This window comes from Balaenoptera ricei, chromosome 10, assembly GCF_028023285.1.
Source record: "Balaenoptera ricei isolate mBalRic1 chromosome 10, mBalRic1.hap2, whole genome shotgun sequence".
Classification (NCBI taxonomy): Eukaryota; Metazoa; Chordata; class Mammalia; order Artiodactyla; family Balaenopteridae; genus Balaenoptera; species Balaenoptera ricei.
The window spans coordinates 71,808,051-71,829,015 of NC_082648.1; the positions used below are offsets into that span (position 1 = coordinate 71,808,051).

A 20,965-nucleotide genomic window follows, 5' to 3' on the forward strand; every position below is an offset into this window, starting at 1 on the left:
GAGATGTTAATAGCATTCACAGAAAGAATTTGAGAATTTATGACCTTAAGCAATCCTTGAGTGTTCATAGCAAGCCATCTGCTCCTATGGAAACCTCATCTGAAAACAGAGCTGAAATTACTTCCAGCAAAAGTGTCTCCCTAGTTTTACAGTGGAATTCATAGTTTCTAAAATAGTGAGACTACAGCAACAACAGGGGCTATTTGACATAATCAACTGCAATTTGCTCAGCAATGTATCACTCAAAAAAAAGCAGAAAACAGAAACTTACCACCCCCATTCTTCTGACAGAGGTATGGGAATCTCCACACGTTCCCTAATCCTACAGAAAATCCAACCTGGGCCAGGATGTATTGTAGTTTACTGTTCCAAGCTGGTCGTTCATCTTCGACTTCAGATCCTTCTTCAACATCTGTGTCTTTCTCTTCTTGGACGTCAACAATTAGTTCACTTTTCTTAAAGGCATCATCAGCTGAGTCTTCATTGGAAAGAAGGTCTTTGACAGACTCAATAACCTCATCGTCTAATTCTCTTTTTACCACCTTGCTATTCTTAGGCATTGGAAAGTGCGGGCAGTGGTATTTTTTTAAATTCCCTTTTGGTAAGTTTGTTAATTCTTTTTAAAAATATGTTAGTTGATAGGAATAAAAGATGGAGGAGGATATCAAAGAAATCTTTGATTCAAGGTGATAAAGTCTTATGGATCCTGGATCTCTATGTCCAATATTCTGTGGGTACCTGTAAAATTTTAAGTTGAAAAACAATAATATTTAATAAGGAAAAATATTTAAAATACCAAAGACCCTTTCTTATTAATTTTTATGATGCAAACTCTTTCTACAAAGTGTAAAACATATGACTGTCCTTGACCTTTCAGAGCTTATTATTTCCAGAAGTATAAGAATTGTAAAGTACGCAAGGGCTTCACACACATTTTCTTTTAGCTAACTTCTTCCTCCTTGCAAAAATCTACTTTGATCTCAGATATACACCACTGCATAATGTTTACTCGGTTCATTCGTAAGTAAGTAGAATTTTGAGACCCTTTTTCTTAATTCTTCCTTTTTCCCTCTCTGACTAAAGTACATCCCTTATTTTATTGCTTATAGAATTATATACACAATTGCATGCCATCCCTGTAAATTTGTCTTACACAGAATTTCTTCTGTTGGCATATTCATCTACTTATTCATTTGATATTAAGGGAAAAGACATTAAGGGATATATTGGGGGAGGGGAAATTTCTCCTCTTTCCCCTCTTAGTTCTTTTGGTTGGTAATTAAAATGACATAAGACAGATTAACAGGAGAAAAAAAGTTTATTATTTTCATACAGGAAATCCACATAAATATGAAGAATTCCAAAGACAGCAAGGCAAGGTGAGATATATATATATTATTCTGGACTAAGAAGGAGGTAGGGATCTGAGGCTTTAAGAGGAAGTAAAATAATTCAAAGGAAGATAAAAAGAGTTAATGTTTGGTAAACAAATGTTTGCTGGGTCATCCAAAGACAATAGGACACAGAGAGAACTTTGATCAAATGGGCTTGGCTAGGTTCCTTCCTGTCTACCACACCTAATACTTGACTATAGTTATCAGTGGTGATAGCTCCTTCCTGGGACAGGCGTCCTATCTTAAATTCTTTTAGGCAGTAAGGGGGGAATTCAAAGTTTCTTCCTGAGTCTTTTGGGCTTTCATTTTTTCAGCTCAAAGTAATCTGCATGCTGGAGTGGCACATCTTGTGGCAACCTACCCTGAATCCCATCAGACACAAACATTAATGAAACATACAATATCTGCTTTTAACGAGCTTATATCTACTATAGAGAAAGGCACATCCCAAATAACTGCACTACACTGCACAATGTAAATGACCCAACATCCTTACAATAGGAGAGACCAGGAACATTGGATAAAAGTGAACTTAGAGTTGAGCAGAAATGGAGTGGGCCACACCAAACATAAGGAAAAACATAAACAGATTCAGGAAGTGGTAAACATTTGTGATATTTGTGTGTACATTCTCTCAAACAACTCAAGAACAACACTGCCATCACCTTGGCATTTTCCCCTTTCTCCATTTCTGTTTGCGTTATATCTCATCTCCTTTCTCTATTCAGATACAGACCAAGTAAGTGTACAAGGCATATCTACGAACCAGTGAGACTATTTTTTTTTTAATTGAAGCAGAGCTGATTTACAATATTGTTTTAGTTTTAGGTGTACAGCACAGTGGTTTGTTTTGTTTTGTTTTTGCAGATTATATTCCATTATAGGTTATTATAAAATATTGGGTATAATTCCCTGTGCTATACAGTAAATCCTGATTGCTTATCTATTTTATGTATAGTAGTTTGTATCTGTTAATCGCATATGCCTAATTTGTCCCTCCCCCACTCCCCTTTGGTAACCATAAGTTTGTTTTCTATGTTTGTGAGTTTGTTTCTCTTCTGTATTCATTTGTATTATTTTTCAGATTCAACATATAAGTAATATCATTTGTTATTTGTCTTTGTCTGACTTACTTCACTAAGCATAATATTCTCTAGGTCCATCCATGTTGCTGCAAATGGCAATATTTCATTCCTTTTTATAGCTGAGTAATATAGTGTGTGTGTGTGTGTGTGTGTGTGTATACCACATCTTCTTAAGCCAATTATCTGTTGATGGGCACTCGGGTTTCTTCCATGTCTTGGCTATTGTAAATAGTACTGCTTTGAACATTGGGTTCATGTATCTTGTCAAAGTAGAGTTTTCCATTTTTCTAGATATATACCCAGGAGTAGAATTACTGGATCATATGTTAGCTCTATTTTTAGTTTCTTTAAGGAACGTCAATACTGTTTTCTACAGTGGCTGCACCAATTTACATTCCCACCAACAGAGTACAAGGGTTCCCTTTTTTCCACACCTTCTCCAGCATTTATTATTTGTAGACTTTTTGATAATAGCCATTCTGTCCAGTATGAAGTTGTCTATTTTAAAAAGTGACTAAACATATGAGAGTTTCTCCTCAAAATTGGATCAGGAAGCTTTAAAAATGATATCCCAAGAATTCTGCCATTCATTGCTAGAAAAAAAATGGAATTCTTTGATGGAATTCCTGTTAGATTTACATTAAAAGTCAGAGAAACAGTCTGTCATACTTTATCTTATAATCTTAATGAAAAAGACAGGGTGCTGGGTAATGCAATGAAAAGAAAAATTCTTTAACTTAACCATATAACTATTAGTCATTTTTAGGTTTGTATGTGTTTCATTGTTTCCAAAATTAAAATATATACTCTAAGAAAATACACTCGTTAAGATTTGGTGAAAATTAACAGGAAGACTGTGAAGGAAATTCTGAAAGAGAAGCATTCCCAAAATATTCTGAATAATAGACACATCTCTAGAATAACTGAAGAACTTCTCATGGTGACTATTTTAAAGAGGCCAACAAGGGTTGGATACAGAAATAGTTTCATGAGGTTAGAGATTATGTATGTTTAATTTATACTATTTCCCCCTAGAGCTCAGTAATTATTAGTTGAATAGATGAATAAATATAACCACTGAAAAACTGAAATAAGCTAGTTTTCCAAATAGTTTTTTGCTGGAAGAAAACAATCTGACATATAAGAAATTGTGATTTGTGAGACATGAATTATCTAAAGGTCTACATTTTTTGGATCATCTAATGATAAACTGTTTGCATAATAACTTTACTGATACATGGATAAGAGCATTTGTTTTAATCTGACAAGCTTGGAGTTATGCCATAGCTCTTTTACTTAGTTGTGTAACTTCTTGTAGTTATATGACTCTTAACTTAGTTTCCTCAATAAACATTGGTCTGTTACTCCTTTTGCTTTTTTCCATGCAAATAGAAAGGTAAGGAATGTATTGAAGTTTAAAGATATTATTACAGTAAAATCACCCACCATTTCATGAAGAAAAAATTTAAAAGACAGTGTTATTCATGATCCTCCCTCAAATTAATTATCTCAAAATTGTTGTATTTCTTCTATAGATTTCTAGTCTTTGCAGGAAAAAAATTAGAAATAACATCTTTGGCCACTGTTGCATGTTTTTTACATATCCAATGAATAATCATACATAGGATATCTTTTGGTATAGTTTAGTTTAAAGATTCCTGTCAGACTACCCAAAGTTCACATTCTTATGAAAAAAAAAAATCAGTGTCTAATGGAAACAAAATTTGAATGCAACTTCTATTTTAAATGCCTAAAATATACTTAACTACATATACAGATTTATAATGCAATAATCTTAGGCAACCTTTATAAAATTTAAAACTTAAAAAGTGATGCTAAATATGTATTTGCATGCATTTAGAGTTCCTTTTCCATTATAAGCAAAAAAAAGAAGTGATAGTACATTAATAATATCACAAGTAAAATAATTTACACTCTCATATCTCACTTTGTTTCTCCCACCTCCTGCTCCTATCTGGGATGGTTATAGGAAAATATCAGGTGGGGTTGCAGTTAACATTGAAGTTTCCACAATAACACGTAAGTCTTGGGGAAAAATGTATATCTCTTCTTCAATAGGCCATAAGCTCTACTTGGAGAATGACATTATCTTACCAATCTCACATTCTCAATGTTTAAATTTGTCTGTCAAATAAATGAACTGAAGTATGACAGAATAATATTGTATAATAACTACAAGTATTTTGCATTATTACACATTTGGTTGTTTTTTTGTTTTTTGCCTTTTACCCCAAGTCCCTATATTTACTGAGTCAGAGGCATATCTTTCTTATATAGCTGCTGCATATAGCCAAAAGATATAAATTGAGTTTCTGAGTGGATTTGTAAAAACCTAGTATATGAGACAATTTGGAAGCCAAATTAATTTCAAATTTTCAAGACCTGACTTTTTTGAAAGAGAAATCTTTTAGGAATGTCAAAAGCTTTCCTGAAGAACTTAGCCCGTAAAAGTATGCCATAAACAAAGATTTAAACGTGTAATTGACTATTGCCAAAAGTATATCACTGTTACTACGAAGCAGGAATGTCCAGGGAGGATGTGAAGTAGTGGGTGATAAGTTTTTCGTATTCTACAGGTCACATGGGCAGTAGGATAATCAGAATCAATTAACTGCACAGTCTCTGCCAAGTTACCACCATCCACTCCTGGGAGAGTCAACTTGGCGACAAGCTATCATACTGCTCTTCACCTGTACCTAGGAGTTGCATTAACTGTCCTCATCACTAACTGATAAGAGCCTCCTGTCTACAACAGAGTAACAGATAGGCGAGAGCAGGGGTCAAGAAAATACTGCCCATGAGCCTAATACAACCCACGGTCTGATTTTGTAAATAAAATTTTATTGGAACATAGTCATGCCCACACATTTACATATCTCCTATGGTTAATTTTGTGCTGCAACAACTGAATCACTTTGTATGGATTGCAAAGCCTGAAATATTTACTGTTGAAAAAATTTGACAACCAGTGTTCCAGAGATTAAATCCGAATTGAAGATGCAGAGTGCCCCAGATCACTCCATCTATGCTTCATTTGCACGGCACTAATTTTTTTATCACATGGTGTGACAAGATAGAAATCTCCCCCTTCAAAAAGGAGATTATTTACTATGAGATTATGAGTAATTATGAGATTAATTGCTAAGAATGAAAAGGTTTTACATAGAAACAGGGAGATGGAGGGGTAGTAGTTGAGAGGGAAACAAAAGCAAAAGATAAATGTAGAATATATATCAGGAAACAGAATAGAATAAAACACAAAATACTAAAAGATAAAATAGCAGACTTTTGCTAAGACTTGTATTATCTAATAATAATAATAATATTAATAATAATAATGTAGAAGGGTCAACACTGAGAAATTACTGGTAGAGAGATTCCTAGGGATTTCAAGCAGAAGTAGAAAGTAGAAATAAGTCCAGGATATTCAATCACCTCTATAAAAACTAAGAGAAAAAAGTACTTGATCTTCAATTTTTATACTCAAGTATTTTGTATTCCAATTATAAATGTCACAGGCAAATATTCTCATCCATAAGAGATCTGATGAGCCCTAATGGGGAGAAAGAGGGACAGGCTACATGATCATGAAATTTAGCCAATCGAGACAGAGACCCATGTTAAACGACAGAAGTGAACATTAATTTAAACAAGGACATAAGGTTCAAAATCTATAAGAATTATGTTGAGGAGAAAAATATAAATTAAAACCCAAAAATAACCTAACTAACAAAATCAGGAATTTAAACGGGAGAAAGAAGGAAAGAAAGGTATGAGAACGTCCTCATCTTTCATAGCAGAAAGCAATTTAGGATGCTGTCTAAATATGAAACTCATAGTCCAAAAAAGGATAATGATCCCACCTCTTCATGTTTTTATATAATCCTTCTTATTTACTTTTAATGAGATCTTGTAGGAATTAATATTTATTGCTGTGAAAAGACATGTGTTGGTGCCAAACATTTATTTATTTATTTATTTAATTTATTTATTTTTTATTTTTTTGGCTGTGTTGGGTCTTCATTGCTGCGCTCGGGCTTTCTCTAGTTGTGGTGAGCAGGGGCTACTCTTTGTTGCAGTGCACTGGCTTCTCAATGCGGTGGCTTCTCTTGTTGCGGAGCATGGGCTCTAGGTGCGTGGGCTTCAGTAGTTGAGGCATGTGGGCTCAGTAGTTATGGTTCGCAGGCTCTAGAGCGCAGGCTCAGTAGTTGTGGCCCACAGGCTTAGTTGCTCCGCGGCATGTGGGATCTTCCCGGACTAGAGCTCGAACCCGTGTCCCCTGCATTGGCAGGTGGATTCTTAACCACTGTGCCACCAGGGAAGGCCATGGTGCCAAACATTTATATCTAGGTTCTAGAGACAGACTGAGTTCAAATCCAAACTCTATCACTTACGGTTTTATGACCTTGGCTACATTACTCAGTTATCTAATAATAAAGTGCTTGGATAAACGCAAACACATTGAGAGTACTCAATATATGTTTTCTTTTATTACTATGATTATCGCCCTCTTATGTTTGTATTATATTACAACTTCATTCAATTAAGGATAATGTGAGTCCAGAGCCAATGCTACATGTTTCAGGTGTCTTAACACCACTTTTTTATAAAACCAGTTTTCTATCTCTGCATAATAAATTACCTCAAAATTTAATAGCTTAACAAACAAAAACTGTATTTGCTCATGATTTTGTGGATTAGCAACTTGAGCTAGGCTTAGATGGTCAGTTGTTTTGCTTCTCTTGACTTGGGTCACTTCTGCTCTGCAGTCACCTGTCAACTCGAGTGGAGGAGGATGGTCTAAGAGGGTCTCAAATCACATTCTGGCAGGGACAGCCTATCAGCCAGAGCACTTTGGTCCTCCTACACGTAGTCTCTCCAAAATGCTAGCTCCAGCTTGTTCACATTATAAGCTTAGAGTTCCAACTCTAGCCAAAAGGGGTAAGCCCAACACACAAGTGCTAGTAAAGCCTGTTTGTGTCACATTTGCTGATGTCTCACTGACCAAAGCAAGTCACACAGCTAAGTCCAGATGACTCAAGAGTAAATAAACTCCATGTTTTGATGGAAGGAACAACAAGGTCAATTTGCTAAAGGGATGAGTAGAGGGAAGAGAGAAATACTGCCACCGTTTTTGAGAATAATCTGCATTTGTCCAGTTAAAATTTCCTCTCCCTGGATTTTGGACCTTGAGGAGAAGAACAAAGAGATCAAAAAGTTGGCATCTCATTTAATTCCAAAGGCATTATGCCCAGGCTGTAACTACTACCATAGTCATGGATCCTGGTTCCTAGTTTTCAAAACCGTTTTCATTCTTGCCCTTTTCCATCTTATTGCCAAGCACCCCATTGTTTCTTTGAGTCCCTGTGACCCTGCCAATATTTCTTTTTTTTTTTTTTCTCATAGCCAGCATCAGTTTCTGCAGCTTGCAAAGAACCTTATTATACACCTATTATAAATACACCTATTATAAATGTAAACAATACACCTATTATAAATATAAAACAATTGGTGTCTTCCCATTTATCTATTCTATATAGGGACTTACATACATTAAAAATGTTGAAAATGTTACATTATTTAAATTTGGACTTATCTTTATACTTTTCTCATTCTCCCATTTTTGTATTGCTTTAATATCTTCATGTGTAACTTTTCAGAAAAAAAATCTATTTTAAACACTTAAAGCTAGATTCAAACCTTTTAAAATCAACATAATAAAATTTTAACTTGTGGTTCTCAACCCTAACCATTTTTAATGTGTTTTTCCTTTCTTAAGATTGTTTCATTGCCTCTCCACATAAATTTTGAAATCAGCTTGTCAATTTCTACCCAAAAAAAACAGCCTGCTGGAATTTTGAATGGGATTACATTGATTCTATAGGCCCATTTGTGGAACACTCACATCTTAAAAAATTGAGTTTTCCAATCTATGAACTTGGTATATCTTTCCATTTATTTGTATCTGCTTTAATTTCTCTCCAGAAAAAGAAAGTGATGTTTTTTAATACAAGCTTTATATCCTGCAACAATGCTAAATCAAGTTGTTATTTTTTAAAGATTCCTTAGGATTTTTATATAGACAATATGTCATTGGTAAATAAAGATAGTTTAGCTTTCTCTAATTGTTTGCCTTTAATTTCTTTTTCTTGAGTTATTTTCTGGCTAGGACATCCACCAAAATTTTGAACAGAAGTGTTAAGAGCAGACTTCTTCATCTATGCCCCAATGTTAGTGGGGAAGTACTCAATATTTTACTGTTAGGTACAATGTTAGTTATGGATTTTTTCATCAGGTCCTTTTATCTGTTTAGAAGTTTCTTTTATTCCTAGTTCAGTGATTTTTTTCTTGAATCATGAATACTTGTTGAATTTTGTCACATAATTTCCTGCTTTTATTAAGATAATCACATAACTTCTTAATCTGTTAATATAGAGTATTATATTGATTGGTTTTGTATCTTTTATTATGGGATAAACCCCACTTACTCTAGATGTATTACCCTTTTAATATATCAATGAATTTATTTGCTAATATTTTGGTAAGGATTTTTTTCAACTATATTCATGGGAACATGGATCTGTAAAATTTTTTTTCTTATATTTTACTTCTCTGGTTTTGGTGGACTCCTTAATAGAGTTCTGAAATGGCCTCTCTTTTATTTTCTGAGAGACTATATGTAGGATTGGTTTTATTTCTTCCTAAAATGTTTGGCAGCATTCACCAATAAAGCCATCTTGGGCCTGGAGTTTTCTTTTATGGAATATTTTCAATAAAAAATTCAATTTATTTTATTGATATACAGCTACTTAGGTTTTCTTTTTCTTTCTGTGTTAGTTTTGGTAAGTTGTGCTTTTCAAGGAATTTATATCATCTAAATTGTCAAATTTATTGGCACAAAGTGATTCATAATAGTCCCTAGTGTTTTTTAACACCTGCAGGATTTTTAGTCTTATCTCATTTTTTATCCCTGCTATTGGTAATAGGTGTTTTCTCTGCTTTTGTCTTAATTATTCTTGCTAAAAATTTCACTATAGAGTTAACTCAAAATAGAAATAATTCACTATAGAATTAACAGAGTTCTTACTCCAGCTTTCCAGACTTTTAAACTACTATTGTTAAAACATCTTTTGAAATTATGTTATGTTAGACATTAATAAATGCTTCCAGTGAAAATATGCAAAACCCTAAAATAGCAGGCAGGCACTTGCATCTTAGATATGAGAGATGACTCAAACAGACATGCCTGTGCTGGCTAATTACTGGCATTTTCCACAATCTTAATATTCTCTAATAAAGAACTAGAACAACAGTAAATTATCTCCCTGACTTGGACAAATCCAAATTTTACTGAATAAAGTTTTCTTTAAATATGAACCAATTCTGAACATTGAATCTGAAATTCATTGTGAATTCAAATGAAATATATTTTTTCATATTCTAATGTATAAGGTAAAAAGTAAAGACTGTTTGAACAAAAATAAAATGTTGAACCATATTGAAATACCCAAGAAAAAAAAGGCACATGTTAAGAAGTTTGTAGTTATGAAATAATCGCCATAGAAAAAGACAAAATTTGGTAACATAATGAAATAATGATTTTAACAAATAAACAAAAAATTTTCAACCATATAGAATTCCATCTAAGCATTTATTTTGCAAATTATATCTCTTTATATAAAATGTCTGCATTAAGCAAAAAGATAACAAAAAAAATCACAGAATCAATCAAAAGGAGGAGAACATTTTTACAAGTGAAATACAAAGTCACAACTTACACTTGGTAACATACGTTTTGCCCAAAAATGTGGACTATAACACATCTATCAGAATGGCTAAAATAAATAAATAGATAAATAAATAAATAAATAATGACACCAAAAGTTGGTGAGGATGTGAAGAAACTAGATCAATCATATACTGCTGATAGAAATGTAGAATAGTATAGCCACTCTAAAAAATAGTTGGCAGTTACTTTTAACACTAATAATAGAGTTACCATTGTGACCATCATTTTGCACTCTTAGGCATATATCCCAGAGAAATAAAAACTTCTTTTCAAGCAGAAACTTGTACATAAATGTTCATAAAAGCTTTATTCATAATAGCCCCAAACTGAAAACTACCCAAACGTCCTTCAATGGGTGAATGGTTAAACGAACCAGAGTACGTCCATATCATGCAATATCAGCCATAAAAAGGAAAGAACTATTGATGCATGCAACAACCTGGATAAACTTTAAGGGAATGATGCTAAATGGGGGAGAGAAAGCCAGTTTGAAAAGGATACATATTTCATGATTCCATTTATATTACATTTGTGAAATTAGATAATGACATAGATGAACCACAGAACAGTGGTTGCTAGGAGTTATGGTACAGAAGGACAGGTGGGTGTGCTATAAAAAGGTAGCACAGGGGAATCTTGTGAGATGGTACCATTTAGTATCTTCATTGTGATAAGGGTTGCATGAGGCTATACATGTGATAAAATTGCAAAGAACAATACATACATACACACACATACAGAAAAAATGACTGCATAATCTGGAAAAGCTCTATGAATTGTACCAATATCAGTATGCTGGTTTTGATATTGTACTGTATTTTTATATAAGATTATAAAGTGGGGGAGGCTAAGTGAAGGTTACACAGGACCTCCCTTTGCACCTTCTTGTGAGCTTGCAATTATTTCAAAGTTAATTATAATTATACAGCAATTCCCAGAAATTGAAATGTATTTTTGTTGACTTCTATAAACCAAGGACAGATCTTAAATTTTATTTAACTAAGTCTTTCAAAAGGCCTTTTAAACATTTTTAAAATACACAAAAAGTCTTTTAAACATTTAAAGTTTTATTGAGAACACCTCAGATTTAGGCACTGTATTCATTTCCTGAGGGTGCTGTAACAAATTCAAATTTAGTGGCTTGGAACAACAGAAATCTGATCTTTCAAAGCTCTGGAAGCCAGAGATTCGAAATCTGTTTCAGTGAACCAAAATCAAGGTGTTGTCAGGTCTGCAGTCCCTCAGGAGGCCCTAGGGGAAAGTCTGTTCTTCGCCTCTTCTAGCTTCTGGGGCTGCCGGTGTTCCTTCACTCATAGCCACATCACTCCAGTTCATACCTCCATAACCACATTGCTTCCTCCTCTTCTATGTGTGTCTAATCTCCTCTGCCTCTTTCATACAAGGACATCTGAGATGGCATGGCATATAGGGCCCATCTGGACATTCTAGGATAACCTCTTCATCTGAAGATAATTTCTGCAACAAGTCTTTTTCCAACTAAGGTAACAGTCACAAGTGCCAGGAATTAAGAGGTAGACAAATCTTCAGGAGCTATTATTAGCCTCCTGCAGGCACATTCTATTGTATTACACTTATATATCTATTTGTATTATCATGCCTTATGGAAAAAATGAATTTAAAAGCATTCAACATGTTTCATTGTCATCATCATAGAATGTCAAGTATGATCTCTCTTAGATATTTCCTATAATAGATAGCAAACACAAATGTTAACAATTCTTCCCAATGCTATATTATCCCTGTTACTCATCTCATTAATAAGATGGAGTCTATTTCCCCTTCTTTTAATTCTGGGCTGGCCTTGAACTTCCTTTGACCGTTAGAATGCAGAAGTGACACTATGCAAATGTCCCTAGGCCTCAGGAAGCCTGGCAGTTTCTGCTTTGACTCTTTTGGAAGCCAGACACAATATAAAAAATGTCCACCTGCCCTGTTAGAAATCCCACATGAAAAGTGAGAGAGAGACTCTATCAGCCACCAATTGTACCAGCCATCTGAGCTAAACCCACAGGCACAAGTTGAATAGCCCCAGTTGAATAGCCAGCTAATATCAACTAGAAATATCAACTAGAACAGATGAAGCACCTAGCTGAGCCCAACCAACACAGAGGATAATGAAAAATAATAAATCATTATTGTTTAAAGTCACTACAATCCCAGGAAGGTAACAGAGGGTGAATGCTTCAATATAACATTGTTTCAAACCTACTAAAAACAAAAAACAAAAAAACGCATAGTTTGTTATGTAGCATATGTACTAACTGCCTAATGGGGGAGATAAATTGAATAGTCATTGAATTTAACTGAAAGTAAAAATACTTAATTAAATTTGAAATATTGTCCAAGGAACCATTCACAGTGGGGCTAGACCTGTGTAAAAAAAGGTGTGGTTTAGGTTTTTAAATCCATGCAGTGATTTTCTTTTAACCACAAGATAAATATTAGCCTTGAAAGACACGTTTAGTTACCCTAATGTAAAGCTCCATAAGGTCGATCTTATGCTTTTGTATATCATTTTATATATCAGAAACGAAACAAGGATTATAAGAAAACCTGCAGACATCAAAATGACCATAAGGAAATACTAGCAAAACTCTACACACATAAATCTTGACAACTTAGTTGAAATAGGCTAATTCCTTGAAAAACACAAACTACCACAACTTACCCAACATAAAACAGGTCATTTAATATCCATATAACTATTTAGAAACATGAATGCATTATTTTAAAACTCTCACAAAAGAAATCTCCAGGCCCAGATGGTTTCACTGGGAAATCCCACCTGACATTTAAGAAACAATTAGCACCAACTCTGCACAATCTCTTCCAGACAATAGAAGATGATAGAACACTTCGCAATTCATTTTATTAAGTATTACTCTGAATCCAAAACCATACAAAGATGGTACCAGAATAAAACAAACAAAAAACTATATATCTATATCCTTCATGAATAAAGACAAAAACTTCCTTAACACAATATTAGAAAACAGAATTCAGTGCTATATAATAAGAATTGTACCCCATGACCAAGTGGGTCTTACTCTAGGTACACAGGCTTGTTCAATATTCAAAAACTAATAATGTAATGTTTTCTCTGAAGCTCAGGAACAAGACAAGAATGTCCATTCACATACTTTTATTCACTGTAGTACTGGAAGTTCTAGCCAGTGCAGTAAGGCAAGAAAAGGAAATATAAGGCATATAGATTGGAAAGGAAGAAAGAAAATTTTCCATTTGTGCAGACATCCTGATTGCCTATATTGAAAATACCAAGGAATCTACAAAATATGAACAGTACTTTTATATTGAATACTTCACATGATGAAAGAAATCTAAGAAGATCTAAATATTAATATGGACAGACATACCATGTTCACGGACTGAAAGACTCAACACAGTAAATAAGTCAGTTCTTCCTAAATTGGTATACAGATTTAAGGCAATTCCTATAAAATCCCAGCAAAAATTTCTGTAGATATAGATTAGATTATTCTAAATTTATATAAAACGTCAAAAAACTAAAATAGCTACAACAATTTCAAAATGGAAGAATGAAGTAGGAGGAATCTTTCTACCTTATTTGAAGACTTATATAGCTACAGTGATAAAGACTGTGTGAGGCTGACAGAAGGACAGACAAATAGATCAATGAAACAGAAGAGAGTACCCATAAGCAGGCCCACACAAATACATCCAACTGATTTTTGACAAAGGTGCAAAAGCAATTTCAGTAGAGAAAGGATAACCCTTTCAACAAATAGCTCTGGAACAATTGGGCATTCCCAAGCAAATGTAGCCTGGACCTAAATTTCATACCTTATACAAAAACAAATCAAAATAAATCACGGACTTAAATGTAAAACGTCAAACTATAAACGTTTTAAAAAGAAATCAGAAAGAATGTTGAGATCTAGAGCTAAGCAAAGAATTCTTAGACATGAAACCAAAAGCAGAATCCATCAAAGCAAAAATTGGTAAAATGGACTTCAAAATTTAAAAATTTGCTCTGTGAAAGAACCTATTAAGTGGATGAAAAAAAATAAGCTAAAGACCGGGAGAAAACATTTGCAGACCACAACCCCAAGAAAAAAAAACAGTATTTAGGATCTGTAAGAACTCATAAAAGTCATCAATTAAAAATAATTAGGAAATGGACAAAGGACATAAAGGGACATTTCACTGAATATGATGTCTGGATGGCAAATGAGCACATGAAATGAGGTTTGACATTATCAGCCATTAGCAATGGTAACTAAAACTACAATGCGATGTCATTACATACTTATTGGGATGGCTAAAATAGAAAGACAACGAAATTCTGGCAAGGATATGGAGAAAACTAGATCATTCATACATTGCTAGTGAGAATGTAAAATGGTACAGCTCTCCAGAAAACAAAACATGCAACTACCATATAATCCAGCAATTGCCCTCCTGGGCATTTATGCTGTAGAAATGAAAATTTAGGTTCCATAAAACCTGTAAACAAGTTTCTATAGCAGCTTTGTTCATAACAACCCTAAACTGGAAAGAACTCAGATGTCATTCAATGGGTGAATGCTTAAACAGACTCTGGTAAATCCATACCATGGAGTACTACTCAGAAATAAAAACAAACCACTAATACACACAACAGCTTAGATGAATCTACAGACAATTATGCTGAGTTGAAAAAGCCAATTCCAAAAGGTTGCACATTATATTCTGCTTACATAACATTCTTGAAAAGACAAAACAACAAACATGAATAATAGGTTAGTGGTCACCACGATTTAAGGACAGGTTGGGAACAGGACTGAAGTGGTTGTGCTTATGAAAGGGCCACACAGGGATCCTTATAATGCTGAAACTCTGTAACTTTGCTTTATCAATGTCAATATTCTGATTATGATGTCATAGTATAGATTTGCAAAAGGTTACACTTGCAGAAAACTGCATAGAAGGCACGCAAGAACTCTCTGTGTTATTTCTTATAATTATATATTATCTTATATAATTATTTCTTAACAACTACATATGAATCTATAACCATCTCAAATTTAAAAAAAAAAAACCTTAGTCAACTCACTAAAAAATGTGCATTTTTATGCTGATATAACCAGTTGATTTTAGTGAATCCACTAAATCTCATCTGCTGCTCTAATACAATTTTATTACTAAGAATACTGAATGTAGGAAACTTTCCTATAAATTCAGAAACTACAAAAATCATGGACCCAAAATATCCATTGACTTTTATACCTTACTCATTTGATGGCATCTGATACCTGGCTACTCTTCTCCCAAGAGTACTTTTTATATGCTACTGTTTTCACTTTAGAATATGTTCAAATTTGTATTTAGAATAAATAATACAGTAATATGGTGGGTATAGAGTGAAAAAAATCTTCCCACTCTTTTTCCCCAGCACATCTAATCCCATCCCTCTCTCTCTATAAGTCACCAAAGTCCTCCACAGATATTTGGTATATATTCAAGCTAATATGTATATTCAGGCTAATATGTGTTTTCTTTCCACCTTCCCAACCTTTTTCTTTTTACACCACTGTTACTATATACTATATGATGCATAATTCTGCATCTTGGTTTTTCACTTTAAAAGTCTTTAAAACCTTTTGCTCTCAATACAATAGTTTATAGTGTTTTTTTTAAATGATCATATGGGTATGTCATACATTACTGTGTTTTTTAAAATGATGGTATGAGTATGTCATATATCGGTCATTTCTGACAGTTTGCTTCAGTGTTCAAGCAACTCACTTTGTATATCTGACATTTACATATCTGTAGAATAAATTCCTAGAAGCGGAACTGCTTAATCAAAAGTTATATGCTTTTATACTTTTGGTAAATATTGACAAATGACCCTTTATAAAAGCTGTCTCAATTTGTACTACCACAAGCAAAGTATGAAAGTGCCTGGTTCCCTCTGCCTTCTTCAATACAGTGAGTCATATTTTTTTTTAACATCTTTATTGGAGTATAATTGCTTTACAATGTCGTGTTAGTTTCTGCTTTATAACAAAGTGAATTGGCTATATGTATACACATATCCCCATATCTCTTCCCTCTTGCGTCTCCCTCCCACCCTCCCTATCCCACCCTTCTAGGTGGACACAAAGCACCGAGCTGATCTCCCTGTGCTATGCGGCTGCTTCCCACTAGCTATCTGTTTTACATTTGGTAGTGTATATATGTCCATGCCACTCTCTCACTTCGTCCCAGCTTACCCTTCCCCCTCCCCATGTCCTCAAGTCCATTCTCTAAGTTGTCTGCGTCTTTATCGGTGAGTAATATTTTTGATCTTTGCCAATCTGATAGGTGAAAAAGCTCCCAGGTTAAGCATTCTGTTCAAAGATAACAATCAATTAATCTGATGTGAAAGGATACCTTAGTGCATCAATCACAAGGAAATAAACTGACCTTCGAGACTGAAAACAGCTCTATCCTATATCAAGTGGTACTGTGCATTTAATACCACCCTGTAGCCCAGTCTCTAGGGCTTGCTGTTCACCGAGAAATATGAGACAATCATTACTGGTCAAAGTTAATGTATAAGCAGATAAATTTGTTTATTAAAAAAATTATTTACTCAATATATCCAAAAGAGTAGTTAGGACTTGCTTTAAGTTATAGGACAAATTGGAAATAAATCTAAAGATGCCTGCTATGTAACCTTGAATGTTTTCACGCATCAGACTACACCCATGGATTTTTGTTAATAATGCCATCTGCTCAGAAACTATTTTAAAATCGACTCTGCATAGGAATATATTATTACAGCCAATCATGCATATGTATGCAGTAATAAAGGGGTTAACACACTCTCCAAAAGAAGTTGAGAAGTAAATTGAGAAGTAAAAGCTTTCCGCCCTTTTGATCACCAACAGTCTCTTTCAGGTCTATCATTCTAAAAGTCAATGATTTTTTAATTACCTGGATGATAACCCCAGAGTTCAAAAGAATGCAAACTTCTTACCAATTAAGACAAAAGTTTTATGTCATGACAGGACAAGCATATTTTCTAACATGTACAAAATAAAATTTGAACTGTGATCACTGGGTAAACTAATGCCTATCAAGTTTAGGTTTTAGTAATTATTCTAACTTATTTTAAAATTTCAACAACTGACAACTAAGCATCTCCACCTGATTATTGGTATCTCAAACAGCTATTATCCAATTTAAAAATTCTTTACTGTTTGCTATGGTTTGAATGTTTGTGTCCTCCCCCCATCCCATATATGTTGAAATTCTAACCCCAATGTGATGGTATTAGAAGTTGAGGCTTTTGGGGGTTAATATGAGACGCTAGAGAACTAACTAGCCCCTTCGACCACGTGAGAACACAGTGAGAAAGCACCCTCTATGAACCAGGAAGCAGGCTCCCACCAGACACGGAATCTGCTGGCACCTTGATCTTGGACCAGCCTCCAGAAGTGTGAGAAATACATTTCTGTTCATTATAAGCCACCCAGTTTATGGTAATTTGTTATAGCAACCTGAACTAGACTAAGATAGTATTTCTTATTTATTAATTGGATAACAGAGCACTTACTTCCTAAAAACATATGTAAATATCTTTCTTAACGCCATTAAAATACAGTATCTTGAGTTACATATATTGGAATATAAAGTAATTATTGAATCAAATATATAACGTGCAATCAGAAAAAGAAAACTTGTGAACAAATGATGACATTCTCTTCCTTTCACAACAACATTAATTCCTATCTTTCTACAAAAAAAAGAATACACTGAATGTTCTTTTCATTTGGAGGAAAATGGTCAATGAATTCAGTAATATATTGATAATATATTTTAAGCTAACAAATATACATGGATCGTTGGTCATGTAAGACACAAAACCCACTCATTTTCGCAAAATAGACAATTTTGATGGTTGAATACTCCGAATTTAATGAGAGAAATACACACACTCTTCGGTCCATCATCAAGTAATTTATTAAATAGCTCCTACAAGTCAAATCCAATACTAGGCGTTGAAGACAGAAGCAGGAGTGTATCTCAGCACCATTCTTGCAGAACTGAGGCTGGGTGGGGTAAGGAGCTCTTCACGGGGTTGTTCGTCAGAGAATGATATTTCTTAAAGCAAACACATTGTCCCCCGTGTTTCGGGAAAGCAACCAGGCAATGACAGGTATAAAACAGCTTTAAAAATGGGGAAACGAGAAGCCCAAATGTAGCACAGAACGCAAACGCTTCGGTCCTCTTGTGTTTCTGGGCAGTGGACCAAACAAACGGTGCAGACTGAGACTGGGTCTACCTTTAAGACCTGGAGGGGAAACGGCCGGCCTAGGAGAAACGGTCGCAGTCTCATTTGCATAAGCACCCAAACACTGCTGACGTCACCGCGCCCGAGTGCGGACCCCGCCCCTTCTTACTCCACTGTTTCCCCGCTAGGGAAGAGAATGGAAAGCGGAAAGGAGAGCTCAGCACCGGAGAGCGCGAACCTGGGGGCTTCCCTCTCCGCGAGCGAGCGGCAAACGCCGCTTTTCCGCTTACCGGAAAAGCATTCCAGCCACTGCGGCCTCTGAGACCGGGTAGGTCATAACTGTCCCCAGGACAGCTCGAGCGTTTTTGATCCATTCGTATTTATAAGGCGCGTTACTGACTGAAAGTCTACCCCTATACTCAAAACGGTCCTCTGCCCAGGCCACGCACAAACGAGCCGAGTTCATGAAACGTAGAAACGGTCTCCCATCGTCTCCTTAAAATCCCGGCGCCAACACCCTCACCGCCACATTCTCAAATCCCTGGATGCGCAGAAACACACAGGCTGTGCTTTCTCCGGGAGCCTCGTGCCTTGTGCGGGAGAAAGGCCCACTTCAGGACCAGTTAACGCAGGATACCTCAGGCAAAAGGGAACTGGGGTCACGTGAAAACACACCGCCTTGGGCAGTCGCCTTCGGCAGTTGCAAAAGCAACCAGAAGCGAACGAGGAATGCGGTTGGCTCCTCTCCCCGCCCCACCCTCACCTGCACGAGGATCAGCTTCCAACTCACCGAGAGCCCTGGAAGCGTCTCGCTCCGTCCCGACCCTGGCAACTTTCCGACTTGCCTCAGGCGGACCCCGCCCTTCGGCCAACCCTGACTGGACTTGGAAATGACTAGTCTTTTGGGGATGCTGTGGTCACGACAGGAAGGAAGGATGGCGGCACGTTTCGACCCATGTGCTTCCCGTTACACACCGCTTCTAGGCCCCCCGATTGTGCACAGGTGCAGGACGCAGAGCCCGAAGGGTCGCTCGCAGAGCCCAGCTTCGCCCTCCTGGGGCTCTGGAGCCGCCCTACCTCCCCTCACCCCCCGGACACAGCCTGAGTCCTTCCCGGGATCCCTCCATCAATTCCGCTCCCTTCCCCGGCCCCGAGCTCCAGGGTGCCTCGCGGTGAGCCCCACCCTACCTCCACCGTGTCCTTAGCGGTAGGAGCGTGTCCTCACCGTCAGGGTGTCTTGGCCGGCGCCTCTTGCTGTGTCCACGTCCCGACAGTAGCAGCAGTGGCCAAGGGGTCGGGTCCAGGTGGCTGACCGAGGCCGCGGGGAGCTGTCTGGAGAGAAGCAGCTGCTGAGGGCGGGCGGGTCCTGGGGCAGGGTGGAGGGGGTCTCTGCCCTGCGGGCTGCAGGGGACTCCTCCTGAGCGCCTGTGTGTCCGCCAGGCGAAGAGCACGAGATGCAGGCGCGCGGGTGCGTGCGCGCGCGGGTGTGTGTCAGTGTGTGAGTGAGGGTGTGACGGAGGCGCCCACGTGCCCGGCCCGCCGGAGCTGCGGCCTCCGACAGGCTGCGGGGGAGGGGGGAGGCTGCGGGCGCCTGGGGGACGCGAGCCAGGTCTCCAGGCCCGGCGCCGCACCTCCCCGGCCCGCCGCCCCTTGACGCAGAGGCCGCTGCGGCTGCCTCGCGGCGTCCTCCCTGCGCTCCAGGCGGGGGACGGGAGGGACTCCGGGAAGCCGGCTCCAGAGCAAAACAAAACAAATCCCCCGTGCCATCCCGTACTCCCCCAACCTACGCAACCGAAAGGATGGGCACCACTTGCGCGCCCCCACCACTGCCACCCCGCCTTTGTCTCAGCCGGGATAACAATAGAAATGGTCCTACCTCACACCCTTTGAGTATTCTCCGAACGTCGGGGACCGGACTAGAAGCAGTGAATGACTCAAAGTACCCTTTCCCCTAGCTCTCTCTCCCAGCCTGCCATTTGCATTTCTCGCAAAAGGAAAGCACTCTGGGCATTTGCTTCTCCATCAAACGGTGGCCTCATAGCGCTCAGTGATTCTGGCCAAATTATGAAAGGCTCTTTTAAGGAGCCAGTCCTCACCCTATGTTGGTCCCTTAGCATCCCACTCGTCTCCAAGGGGTCTTATTACAAAATGAAGCCTGACTCACCTCTTGTAGCAATGAAGACATACTCATTAAGCCACGTGGAGAATTCCTAAAATATACATCACGGAGCACAAAAGCTTAGACTACTTTTGAAAATGGCTGAATCTTCCCCCAAACAGGGCATTTGCTCTAGAGATTAAATTTTATGTCCTTGAAAGTTTAAAAGAAATGCAAAATGAACGTAAAATATATTATAGCGGAAAGTTTTAGTGACTTGGTGAAGGACATTTTCACTTCTAGATGATTGATATT

The 20,965-nt window shown here is 37.0% G+C and overlaps 1 protein-coding gene across 4 annotated transcripts in view; it reads right to left on the reverse strand.

Moving 5' to 3' along the window:
* The window catches only part of SLC6A15 (solute carrier family 6 member 15), a 47,331-nt gene extending 27,094 nt beyond the window's left edge, over positions 1 to 20,237 (reverse strand). For 2 of the 4 annotated variants that reach the window (XM_059934709.1, XM_059934713.1), the window contains exons 1-2: positions 19,741 to 20,237; positions 272 to 738 (exon numbers count right to left, since the gene is read on the reverse strand). In XM_059934709.1, the coding sequence (XP_059790692.1) occupies positions 272 to 560 (289 nt within the window). In that variant the 5' untranslated portion in view covers positions 561 to 738; positions 19,741 to 20,237. Of the gene's footprint in view, positions 1 to 271; positions 739 to 19,342; positions 19,379 to 19,740 lie in introns of those variants that run through there. The other 2 variants (XM_059934710.1, XM_059934711.1) reach the window with 2 other exon arrangements.
* Between the last annotated feature and the right edge of the window lie 728 nt (positions 20,238 to 20,965).